At 37.1% G+C, this 13,431-nt stretch overlaps 1 protein-coding gene across 1 annotated transcript in view; it reads left to right on the forward strand.

The window, feature by feature from the left end:
* CACHD1 (cache domain containing 1) overlaps positions 1 to 13,431 on the forward strand; it is a 154,217-nt gene that overhangs the window by 137,982 nt on the left and 2,804 nt on the right. Inside the window, exons 21-26 of the mRNA XM_081324948.1 lie at positions 1,837 to 1,923; positions 2,077 to 2,193; positions 2,873 to 3,024; positions 3,495 to 3,656; positions 4,855 to 4,932; positions 6,431 to 6,532. Coding sequence (XP_081181074.1) covers positions 1,837 to 1,923; positions 2,077 to 2,193; positions 2,873 to 3,024; positions 3,495 to 3,656; positions 4,855 to 4,932; positions 6,431 to 6,532 — 698 coding nt within the window. The remainder of the gene's footprint in view (positions 1 to 1,836; positions 1,924 to 2,076; positions 2,194 to 2,872; positions 3,025 to 3,494; positions 3,657 to 4,854; positions 4,933 to 6,430; positions 6,533 to 13,431) is intronic.

The raw sequence follows: 13,431 nt of genomic DNA on the forward strand, positions 1-13,431 counted from the left end.
AGGGGTTGCAGGGCCTCAAGTTAACGTGCATTTGGTTTACAGTAGCTGAATGAAGCAGCACATGACTCAACAGGCACGCTAAGTCTTATTTACAAAATGCCTAGGCAGATTACTTATTCACTATGTAAGGTACAGCTCAGTATTCTGTGTGAGGGAGAAGCAAAACATTTCTAGCTATATAGGGTTTCCTGCCTGAGCAGGGGGTTGGACTAGATGACCTCTAAGGTCCCTTCCAACTTATTATTATACCTGGTCATTTTGACACCCAAACATTTGATTTATGGGGTCCAGCAGACTCTCCTGCTTCCTTCCAGAAGAGTACTATATTTTTTATGTATATGTATTGGATTTTTATAATTGTATAAGTAAACTAAGGTGATGAACATACCTAAGACTGCTTCCTCCTATTTTCCTCACAACAACAACCCTGTGAGGTGAGTTGGGCTGAGAGAGAGTGACCCAGCCAGCTTTCAAGCCTAAAGCGGAACTAGAATTTACAGTCTCCTGCTTTCTAGGCCAGCACCTTCAATCACTAGACCTGTTGTATAGTTAACAGATTGGTTTCTTTTTTGTTGCATTTATCTTAGAAGATAGGGCTATACTTTCTTTTGAAGGAGCAGGACTATCAGATATGTAACCTAACCTCCTTGTTGGATAGCGATTGGGTCACCAAGCTATAGCTGCACTTCTGTGGGCCAAAGCTGAGCTGTGTGTAGCAGAAACCAATTACAGTTCAGAGGACAGCCTGTCAGTTGGCACATGAGCTGTAGCCATTTTTCAGGATAGGAACCAAAAGGGCTGAATTAGAGATTGCTTGTTATCTCAACATAGTTTCTTTGACAACAAAGAGTTCCCACCTGCCTCTACCCAGAAATTCTTTCAGACTGTATATTATTTCTGAGTAAATAATCTAGTGCAGGGTTCCTCAACATTGGCAACTTTTAAGATTTGTGGACTTCAACTCCCAGAATTCCTCAGCCAGCTGGCTAAGGAATTCTGGGAGTTGTGGCCAGGTGATCTATAAAGTATGGTGCTTTTATTTATTTATTTATTTGTAAAATTTATTGGCTGCCATCTTACCACTAGGGTAAGATCTTTGGACTATTCTGGTGGTGAGATTTTGTCATCGTGTACCAAAAATGATATTGCAGAGGGGGAAAAAATAGAAAAGACAACCATTAGGTTTGTTTAATTTTAAAAAGTAAAAAGGCTCATAACGAAAATAAGAAGAAGAAACAGGATGCAGAGAATTTCCACCTTCTCTTATACTGAAGCTCAGCAACAAAGCTGAACAATGAGAGATTGTAGATCAGGGGTGTCAAACTGCCGGCCCGCAGGCCAGAGCGTCATGGAGAAACCGCACCCATCCCATTGCCGGTAATGGGAAAAAGTTCCGATACGTCGCGCGACGTCACGTGACGTTGCGAGTTTGACATGTCTGTTGTAGATAATGCTAAACTAAATTCTGGATTTTGGTGCTACTACTCGCTTGAGGTATTAAAGGATGATTTGAAAATGAAAATGAGGCTACTAGTGACTACTAATTGTAATAGTTACATGCTACTTCACATGAAATCACCATAGCTGTAGCGGAGTAATAGTCCTAATAACCTCTTTGTGCTGATATCATTGTAATGACTGTGGACTTTGAAAACTTTGTAAAATGTGAAAAGGACTCTTTACATACATTGCCAACAGTTGTGCTAGTAATAAGGTCAACATAACTTGTAAACAACACTATTGGTCCTATTTGACACTAAAATTGTTTTGTGGCCTAAGATTCAAGATATGCAGGGAGTAGCAGGTAATAAATATTATTTTATTTTCTTCCTGAAGAATGGAACAGAATGAATGTGAATGCCCTTGTGAGTGCCCTTTAGAAGTCAATGAATGTACAGGCAACCTTACCAATGCAGAAAGCAGGTATGCAAAGCTAACAACTTATTAATAATGTTATAATAATACATATTGTTGAAGGTGTTAGATGGGCAGTTACATTGTTTTTAAGGGTAATTAAGTAACATAACCACTGAGTTTTTGAAACCTAGTTTTTGCGTACTGCTTTCCAAATTTCAGGAACCCTAGTTGTGAAGTCCATCAGGAACCTCTGACTTTTATTGCTGTGGATCCCAGCCTACAGGATGCTCTTCCTCAGTGTATCAATACACAGTGTAATCAAAGAATGGAGAGTGGGTAAGTTACACCATTTTTTTCCCCTTAAAGAAGTCAATAAAGAATTTTTGTTACCTGCCTGTAGAATTAAAATAAAAACTATCATGAAATCAGTTAAATTTATCTTTATCTTTATCTAACCTAATAAACCTATAGCTCCTCTTCTTTGCAGATTCAGATTCTACCCATTGAAAGTTACAAAACCTTTAAAATGACCTCCATAACAATGAAGACATTAAATCAGAGCAGCTTGCCTGAACCTAGAGCCTGAAAAAATGTCCTTGCTTTGGGGACTCTTGGGTGGACGTATGGAAACGACTGCTTGAGGTCTCAAATTTTAATCAGGATTGCACTGCTAGCAGTAGCAGAAATTGTCTTGTTCCGCTTTCAAGAAAAGGAGAGTAAGGAAGATGGAGGAAAATTAGTGTCATTTCTGATTAGTGGACAAGTAATATATCAGGTTCACATCTGGCACGAAGGAATCATTATTTTGTTTTATAGAACAGCTTAGCTGGTAAAAAGACAGATTTGTTTTTCATTGGAAGTGCAAATTTGCACCGACAACAAAGAGATAGCAAGGTGAGATAGCCAAACCTGTCTGTTGGTCTAGCTATAAAAGGCTGACTTCACAAATTGCTTTGTCTCGAGTTACTTAATCTTGTAATAAGTAAGCTTTCACAGCCATTTCTTTATCTTGCAGAGATTGTTTTGGTGTCTTAGACTGTGAGTGGTGCATGGTAGACAGTGATGGAAAGACTCACCTTGATAAATCCTATTGTGCTCTTCAGAAGGAATGCTTTGGGGGTATTGTGGGTGCCAAAAGCCCCTATACGGATGACATGGGATCCATTGGTAAGATCCATTTGGATTTTTTAATGTATTGAGAACTGGTCTGGATTATCTACATAAAAAAACCAACCATACTTTTTATGAGAATCACGCAGGGTGAAGCTGAGGTCCAGTTTCTTTTTATCACAACAGAATTTCACCTGGGGAAGCAGAATAGATTGGATTAATCCTGTATAAGAGATGCTTTCTAGCCCATGCAGTCTGTAAGATGAAATGCCATTTTGGTGCATTGATTAGGATAGGAATTTAGTGTATTCATAAACATTTTTAATATATTAAACGGAGCAATGGAATGGTCACCTGGCTTGTTTTGAAAACTGGCATTTCCTGTTCAGAGTGTCTTTGTCACCCAAAGTTAGACTTCAGATAGCACCCATAATCTAGCAATTATCTAGATTATTTTAACAGGATTTGAACTTCTTTAGGAGATTTTCACATTATTTTCTTTTTTTTCCCTCCCTCTGAAATGAAAGGAGATGAAGTGATAACCTTGAATATGATAAAAAGTGCTCCAGTTGGTCCTGTAGCAGGAGGTATTATGGGATGCATAATGGTGTTGGTTCTCGCAGTCTATGCCTATCGTCATCAGATCCATCGCAGAAGTCATCAGCATATGTCTCCACTTGCAGCCCAAGGTAAGCTGAACAAATGTTTTGCTTATGGAGTAGAATTACAATGTTTTCTGGTCCTGACTCTTTGAATTTGTGCAAATCTTCTGATAATCTCAAATTGAATTATAAGCATATGTCCTATTGAGTATATTTTGTTCACATTGCTCTGGTAATATAGAATAGGCACCACTGCCCTCTGCTGGATAAAGAAATTAAAGTTGCACTGATTTTATTAAATCTGTCCTGGAATCTTGTAATTCTTTCCACTGATTCTAGAGCATGTTAGATATGCAGTTAGTTTTCCAGGATAGATGTGCATGCCTTATGGATCCTTTATCGACACATTTAGTAATTTTTAAGAAGTTCTAAATCCATGTTTTTGCTCCAGTTGACCAGAAGACAAAATGGCATTTTCTAGGTACATCCTTTTATATAAACACATTATATAATCTCACTGTTTAGCATTTTGCCTTCTTAATAATAAAACTCAAAAGAGAGTATATTACTGCTGATTATAATTGTAACCATTTTCTAGCATTGATCTGTGTAATTCCATGAAAATATCAATTGACATTGTACAAATGATTGGAAAAACAGGAATTATGAAAGTGTTGACATAAATGGAAAGAAAATGTTTAATCACAGTCATCACTTTTTAACATTTCTAAAAGAGCTATTATTTCCCACAGAAGAGAATATATGTAGCTCGGAGTTAAACTGTGGAGTCCTTAGTACTCTCTGAGCTTGGCTATTGTACTGATTATACACTGGTTGTTGCACCTGATTGTGGACTGATATTGTTACCTAGTTGGGTAATAAATATCTGCAAGCAACCAAGCTCAGAGCATATCAGGGATCCCGGAGCCGTTTTTATTTCTTTACTTATTTCTTTATTAAATTTATATGCTGCCCATCTCATTGTTACAGCGACTTTGGGTGGCTATTACTTCACAGAATTTTATAAACATTGCTGAGTCATACATATTTTACACTTAAATAGTACCTACATATTGCTTGGTTTAAAAGAGAAGAGAGAGGTAGGGGAGCTAACAATTTTATGCCATAACTTCAACCATAATTGCTATATGGTTTCCAGGCCTCTGCTTCTTTGTCCTTCAAAAAGGGGGTAACCCAAGGCCATTTTCAAAACATTGCACTCTTACAGGCTAATGCAACTTCTCTCTCTTAATAGTTGCATTTTTCTGTTTGTAACGGTGTGTAGAAATGTCAGTCCGCATGTCCAACCTGGAGAATGAGAGAGATGAAAGGGATGAGGACAGTCATGAAGACAGAGGAATCAGTGAGTATTTAGCAATCCCATTCTGGTTGGGGTTGGGCAGGAAAACACACGGGGATAGGCTGCATGTGGGGGGTTTTCCCCCTGCAGTCTTTCCTTCTATAGATGTGTAGTGTTATTCACCTCTGTAATCATTTCAAGAGGGCAAAGTGCTTTACAGTTTTGGCCCTGTCAGTCTGGCAGGAGTTCTGAAGAAAGGCTGTGTATTGCTGCCTTTCCACAGACTGAACGTAACTGTAAAAAAATATTGACTTGCTCACACCCAATTCACAGAGATTTTACCTCAATGATTTATGAGCAGGGCTTTATCTTTTGGTCCATTATTTGTCTCCACCACTTGCTATCTTTCTCTTTTCTTTTGAAGACCAAATAGGCCATACATCAATATTCTTGTCATCCAGACTTAGACAATTCTTAAAATCTAGCAGCCTTTTGAGTTGCAGATTTCTTCACTTGACTTTCGAGAACTGTATAATGTCCATTGTTAAATAAGACCCACCCACCTAACTTTGAAAAATTGTAGGGAAATGTAGTGATCAAACTCACAGTTATTATTCTATAGATGCTTCTCTGTTTTCCTTACCAGGTTTTAACTACTGCTAAGATTTGCAGTTTTGCAGGGTTTTTTTTCATTTTTGGAAAAAATATTGCATTTTAAGATACCTTAAAGAGGTATTTAAGGTATACTAAAAGTACACTTTAAATACCTTAGATGCATTTTGTTACTGAATTGGCTCTAAGTAATTTACAATGCTGTCTGGGAATCAAAAAAGTTACTGTTCTTTCATACTGTTTTATTTATTTATTTTTTATTAAAGAGTTTTACAAAAACAAAATTTTACAATATATCCCCGAATCCCTCCCACCCCAAACCCGCCCACGTCCCCCCCACTTCCCAGAGCTAAATACAGGATTATAGTTACAATAATCATATTCTAAATAAAAATTATGCATAATATACAATTAACCAAATTCATAATGTGCTTTAACTCCCCTTTAACATAACTACAAACAAAGTACCAATAACAATATCCCACTAAAATCTACTCATAAGCTAAATGGAACTTTTTAGTCCCATATTTGTTCTGAATATAATTTATCCATCTCCTCCAAACTGAAATATATCTTTCCTGTGAATGATCTTTCAAATAAGCAGAAATCTTAGACATTTCTGCAAGATTCGAAACTTTAAACACCCATTCTTCTATAGTGGGCAAACTATCCTTCTTCCAATATTGTCCCACCAGTAACCGTGCTGCTGTTATCATGTTCAACATCAAGTTAATTTCTTTAACATCACAATCTACAACAATACCCAATAAAAACAATTGCGGAGAAAACTTTATCTTTCTCTTTCATACTGTTTTAGAAGCTTGATCAGTTTTGGAATTTGACAACAATGTAATAAGCTATTTTATAATGTCTTCAAATTGATCTGCTTGATGAATATGTGAAGTTATCCTTTATTTCTCTCTCCTTTTCTTTGTTCTGCTCATTGTAGTCAGTAACACTCGGTTTATAGCAGCAGTTATTGAGCGGCATGCTCACAGTCCTGAACGTAGACGCCGCTACTGGGGACGATCAGGAACAGAAAGTGATCATGGTAAGATCATAAAGGCCGCTCATCTTGCTTGTGTTTACAATATAACATATTTTCTAAGAAGGTAATCCCAGGGCTGTTCTTCATTTAAAACAAATTTGATGCTTTCCATTCCAGGGCAAGGCCCTTGCCAACTTTGAAACTATTTTCGTTTCATTCCTCCACTTAGCATCTTAATCACTGATATATCAACACTGATATATGAATATGCACTCTTACAAAAAGTAAAGTTTTACAAAAATTAAATCCCCTCTTTTCCCAGTAGGGTCATTTGAAATGTATTTTAATACTTTTCCCATTAACTTTGCTCTACTTGATAAAGAATAACACTATTCCTTTTCTTTTTATTTTAATCAAACGGTGTTTACTTTTAAGCCATAGATACCAAGAGTTTATTTCTTGTTGCTAGGTTAAATCAAGCCTGGGTTAAATTTTAAAAGGTTGAATGCCTTCTTGGCTTACTGGTATGCATTATGATTCATAAGAAGATTTGTGACAGACAGAATTACTTCAAACACATTTCTCCTTTGGTTCACATAGAAATAAAATGATTAAGGAAACAGGATTTGGGCTTTTGTGACATTTCTTCCTAAATTAAAAAATAACTTACAATGCAGGCTGGGAATGCCTTTTTTACCACATAATTGACCAATCACCAGTCAGACTGGACAGTTGTTGCTAAATCTTCCATCCTGTATCAAGTTGATGAGTCCACTAAGAGGATTAATGTGAGGTTGGCATATTATTATTTTTTTGCCATGGCTGTCAGCTGTATCTTCATATCACTTTCACTATAAATACCGTATGATACACTAAATGCATAGCCAGGACAGAATGAAGAGTTTGTATTTGATTTCCTGGAGTCCTTGAATGTTTCTACATATTCACTCAGTATGGGGCAACGATCCCTGACTGAAACATACAAGCCCTTATATCTTTCATAGGACTGCAACCCTATGATATTTCTAGTGAATATAAATATGACATTAGAAAGGCAGAATGTAGAAAGTATTTTTTAAAGTACCCAACGACAAGTTTCATAATTCTAAAGAGAAAAGTAGCAGCTCTTCCCTAGCCAGATTTGAAAGCCTTCATGTATTAATCAGATACAGAATTTTGTTCAATAGAACCATTAAAAATAAAAACAAAGAAACGTGTATATGCTATGCTGTGCTTCTATGGCAACATTAAATATTATATATAAAAACAATCGTGCTTTAGGCCATAAGAGTACAGGTAGTCCTTGACTTACAACACACAATTGAGCCCAAAATTTCTGTTGCTAAGCAAGGCATTTGTTAAGTGAGTTTTGCCTCGTTGTACAACCTTTCTTGCCACAGTTGTTAAGTGAATTACTGAAGTTGTTAATTTAGTAACACGATTGTTAAGTGGATCTGGCTTCCCCATTGACTTTGCTTGTCAGAAGGTTGCAACAGGTGTTCCCATGACCCTGGGACACTACAATTGTTATAAATATGAGTCACTTGCCAAACATCTGAATTTTGATCAAATGACCATGGGGATGCTGCAAGGTTGTGTGAAAAATGTGTCATAAGTCACAATTTTCAGTACTGTTGTAACTTTGGTCGCTAAACAAACTGTTATAAGTTGACGACTACCTGTATATGAAAAAATTAAATCACATGCAGTTGGTTCCTAATAACTAGGTGTCAAACCTTGGTTGGTTGGTTGGTTTCCAATAAACACTTTTCACGGAAGCTTAGACAATAATATTTCCTTGACAAATTTTCCTGTACATTACACGTGATTGTAACGTTATTATCTGAAATAACCTAATGCATTGCATAATTTCCTTTCCTCAGTATTTCCTTCCAAGTAACACAGAGAAGCAGAGATTTTAAACAATAGCCAGAGATTCGGATTGTGCCAATATTGGAATGTCTCTTTGAATGCCTCTTAGGGCTGTTGGCATTGTGATTATTTTTCTTTTGCTTACTTCCTTTTATTTGCAGAAGATTGGAGGCTGTAGTTGAGTCATTATACAAAGGTTAAAATGTTCATTACCTGGTGTTACTAGGATTACAGTCCTTCTTCCTGCTTTACCACAATTATTTTGCATTTAATAACATAGGTAAAGGTAAAAGGTAAAGGTTCCCCCGCACATTCGTGCTAGTCGTTTCCGACTCTAGGGGCCAGTGCTCATCTCCGTTTCAAAGCCGAAGAGCCAGCGCTTGTCCAAGGACGTCTCCGTGGTCATGTGGCTGGCATGACTAGACGCCAAAGGCGCACGGAACGCTGTTACCTTCCCACCGGAGTGGTCCCTATTTTTCTACTTGCATTTTTACGTGCTTTCGAACTGCTAGGTTGGCAGAAGCTGGGACAAGTAACAGGCGCTCGCTCTGTTACGCGGCGCTCGGGATTCGACCCGCCAAACTGCCGACCTTCCGATCGACAAGCTCAGCGTCCTAACCCACTGAGCCACCGCGTCCCCTTTTAATAACATAATAGGTGTCAAATTGTTTCAAAAGCTTTGTTGAATTAACTTTACGTTTAATGCAACTTGTTTTCCTGTCATGCTTTATTTTAAAAAAAATGTCAGCATTTGGGAGAAACCAAAACAGAATTCAATCTAGAGGCAACAGCTGGAAAGAGTTCTGTTGCATAAAAGTAAATATAACTATTAATGTTGATGCAAGAGACTACAGTTTTTCAAACTGGGCAACTTTAAGTTACGTGGACCTCATTCCCCAGAATTCTCCAGCCAATGTGCTGACAATTGTTTATATTTAATATAGGATTCTATGTTTCTCTACTTACAAATTTGCTGCACTTATGCAATTCACATAATTGCACTATCACTGGGATCCCCAAAGGCCCGGTCGGCGGACCAGTGCCAGGCCGTGGCCTGTTCAGAACTCGGCTGCAGAAGTGGTGGGCGAGTGTGTGCATGCTCATGTGCAAATGAGTGAAGCCGCAAAAGCAGTGAATGCACAAGTGTAAAACCATCCCCTCTCCCTACTGTTACCGCCATGTCCACCAAGCCGGAAAGGTTGGAGACTGCTATGCTGTCACATGTTCAATTGAATTTGTAGAGTTCTAAATTGGCATTTATTACATTCTGTCAGAGTGTGATTTTGATTTTATTATTTTTTTTACTTTGGAAATCTATTTACTCTTTCTTAATTTTACTAAGTATGCGAAATTTATTTATTTATCTGTTTATGTTTCACATTTCTATACCGTCCTTCTCCTTCGAAGGGTAAAAAAAAATCCATAAACTACCCATGAACCGTTGGGTCATCCTTTCAGAGTTCATTCTTTACCTAAAAAGATAAACAGAATGACCAGGGGAGGGCAAAAAACAATGGGAGTGGGAGCATCTTCCGACTTCCTGCCAGCTTCCCCATTGACTTTGCTTGTAGGAAGCTAGTAGGGCACATCAAGGATCATGATTATGTGACCCTGGCTGACTACATCAATGCTGCAGCACCTACAACCTTGCAAATACAACTATTGTGAAAATTCTTGAAATTTCAGTTACGCAGGAGTTATGGATCCAAGATATTATTTGTACATATTATTTAAGTTAGCAGATTTGGGGTAATCTGATTCAAAGATGTCTGTGCTATAATGCACCTTTTGGGATAACTGAAAATTACAAACAGGAGAGTCGTAGCAGCACATAGATTTTTATGGCACGGTTCAGTATGTTGGGAATATTCTGAATTTTACACATTTGGGGCATTTATTTTTTGCACTTTTTGCAGCAGTGATTGAAAACCTCACAAAGCAGAGGTACAATTGGCTAAAATACATTTTAGAATTCTAAATTTTAATGGTGCTGTTTCCAGTCAATGTTATCAATAAGGCAGACTAAGGCTTTACAGCATCAGCTAAGATGAAAGGAAGCTCAAATAAGTTCCCCTAGGGGAGTTTAAATTGCTATTTATTTTGTTGTTGTTTTCTCCATTATAACATCACTGTCTCAGTTACAGTATTGAACAAATTGTTCAGCAGATGCAGAACAATTTCTCTTATCAAAGAGAAACTCTGTTCATGATATTGATTCAGATCAGTATATAGTAAAAGTATGCTCCAATGTGGCTTCTTCTTCATAGATTGCTAAGTGCAAAGTTGAGAAAAGAAGCCAGATTTGGGTTGTTAATATGATGCTAAATTGATGAAGATCACTGCTTTATTTCTGGTGATTTTGCTGGTTGCAAATCAGTCTTGATTTAGAGCAGCCCCATCCTGTACAGCTATGTTAAAACTACAGAGCAGTATAAGAAAAGAAGAAAATCCCACTGATTAATAATAATGTCTTTACAAAGGAAATAAATGTCTATATTAGGAAACTACTGTACCAGCTCAGTAATGTCTATTGAGCAGTTCTTAACTATGACAAATAAATAAAATAAAAGTAATCCTGTAAATATGGTCTGTATCAGTAATATCCAATTGTCAAGCTATATTTGGTGACTCCGTCTCTCTGTCTGTCTGTCTGTCTATCATCTATCTATATCTATCTATATCTATCTATCTATCTATCTATCTATCTATCTATCTATCTATCTATCTATCTATCTATCTACATCCCACCTTCACGATTTTTAAAAATTACTCAAGGCAGTGAACATATCCAACACATCTTCCTTCTCCTGTTCTCCCCACAATAACAACCCTGTCAGAGATGGTTGGGCTGAGAGAGCATGATGGGCCCAAAGTCACCCAGCTGGCTTTCATGGCTAAAACAGGACTTGAATTCACGGCCTAGTTTGGTGCTTCAACCACTAGGCCAAAAGGAAACAAACCATTCCCTTTCTGTTTGGCCATGCTACGATCATGCTGGGTATGTTCGTTCTGTGGTATACCCTAATTTGACCATTCCCAGGCATCTTGGAGCTTTTCTGGAAGTCATCTCCAGTTCTCAGGATTAATTTAGCCATCCAGAGTTGCTTTCAATAATGATATGGGTGGCATAAAAATTTAATAAATGAATAATAATGTAAACTACCACTGAATGCAAACAGAATGGCATAGACAGAACATTCTGGAATTTTCCATTCTAAGAAGGGAAGGTAATGCACAATCTTACAGGACAATAAGACATAGAGAAGTTAAGGATGAGGAAGAAAAAAAGTTGGAACAGTTTGATCCATATACCTTGTGACTCCTACAGTATTTGTTAATTATTGATACTGTTTGCTTTTGGTCTGGAGTCATACATTACTTATGCTTACTGCCAACTTTCCCTCTCCTTCAATTCCCCCATGGCTCTGACAAGCTGTCAATCTTTCAAGTTAGTCCAGAGAAGAAAGCAAAACAATAAGTATTAATACTAGCTTTACTGAAAGGCTGCAGTAAGAATTTTATAACTCTGAAATGAAAGCACTTCCCCTCCCTTGCCTATCTTTACTTTCCAGAGAACTAGGGAGGGCCCTTGTGAGACACTTCCTCCATCCCTATTTCTCCTTTGGACTCACTTTTTTTTAAATCAGACTTAATTAATTAGTCTAAAGTGCAGCTCCTCCTCCTGTCTCCCAAAGTTATTTTCACAGTTCATTATACAGACATCAGGGCCATTCCATTTAATTTGGGAAAGTTCATCACAATAAAAAACCACTTCTCTTCTTATTACTGGAAGTTGACAAGATGCAATTTGCATTTTTTTTCTATTCAGAAAAAGTGATTTGTTCATTACTGGCTTTCCCACAAGATGGTCAGGCCGACTAATCATGTGCTACTTTGTCATTGCTCTCCTCAGCACGTGAACTTCTAAGCCTGATGGCATGTACTGTTTACTATGAAAGAATTTTCAAAGGAATTTTCCTGTATGCTAGCTTATCTTTCATCATGCACCTGAAGTAGGATATGTTTTGTTTGCTTATTTCTTAAGTTTTAAACCTATCTTTGATTCAGAAGCTGTCGCTTCTGTATTTTTCTTACAACAGTAAGGGTCGGGCTGAGAGTGACCAGTCCCTAATTAAGCTCACAATCTGAAGATGGATTAAAACTTGGTACATGAAAGAAAGAAAAAGTCCAAACTATAATAATAATCGTGGGCAAGCCAGTTTTGTGCATATTTCCCTTAAATGTGAATTTCACTAAGCAACTAAGCACTAGGCTTTATTTACTCCAAATTAACTATGCATAGCTTTTACAACTGAAACCTATTGTATGCACTTTTATTATAGTTGCGTTGCTTAAACATTCTTAAGTTGCATTGTTTTAAAATACATTTACCGGGACTGTGTTGAGTTTAAAATTCCTCCTGCCTTTTAAGACTTGGCAATTGCATATGTCAAAAAAAAATTAATATTGGGAAAAAATATATTTTAGTGGTATGATAAATGCTACAATGTGTTGGTTATTGTACTTGTAAACTCATTAATTTAAAACTAAAAAAAATCTTGACTAAAGCCATTGAAAAATCTACATTGGTAGAGAAAATGAATATTTTATTTTATTTTATTTTATTCCATTTATATCCCGCCCTTCTCCGAAGACTCAGGGCAGCTTACAAACTTAGCAGTAGCCTTCATTCTATGTATGTGCCTGCTTATTAGGGCTTTCACACACACCCCAAGCGGCATTATTACAAAGTCAGCTTAATTGCCCCCAACAAATACACTCTCATACCCTTTAGTTGTCCAAAAAAGCAAATAAAAAAGTCCCTGACAGTTTGAGTATACTTGCCAGATAAATAAACAGGAATGTATTTATGCATAAGAGTTGTTTTGATAAACTAAATCCTAAGTTTTTGAACCAATGGGAAGATTCAATGTCCATAGATTCAAATGCCTCTTTTATAAGAAATACAGGTATTCCTTGACTTACAACTACAATGTGGTTATTAAGTGAAGAATCACATGAGTGCTTCACTCAACTACCACAATCCTGTTACTCTCAGTTGTGATTGTTAAGCAATCTTGCACATCATT

The sequence above is a fragment of the Vipera berus genome (assembly GCF_964194415.1).
Source record: "Vipera berus genome assembly, chromosome: 3".
Taxonomy (NCBI): Eukaryota; Metazoa; Chordata; class Lepidosauria; order Squamata; family Viperidae; genus Vipera; species Vipera berus.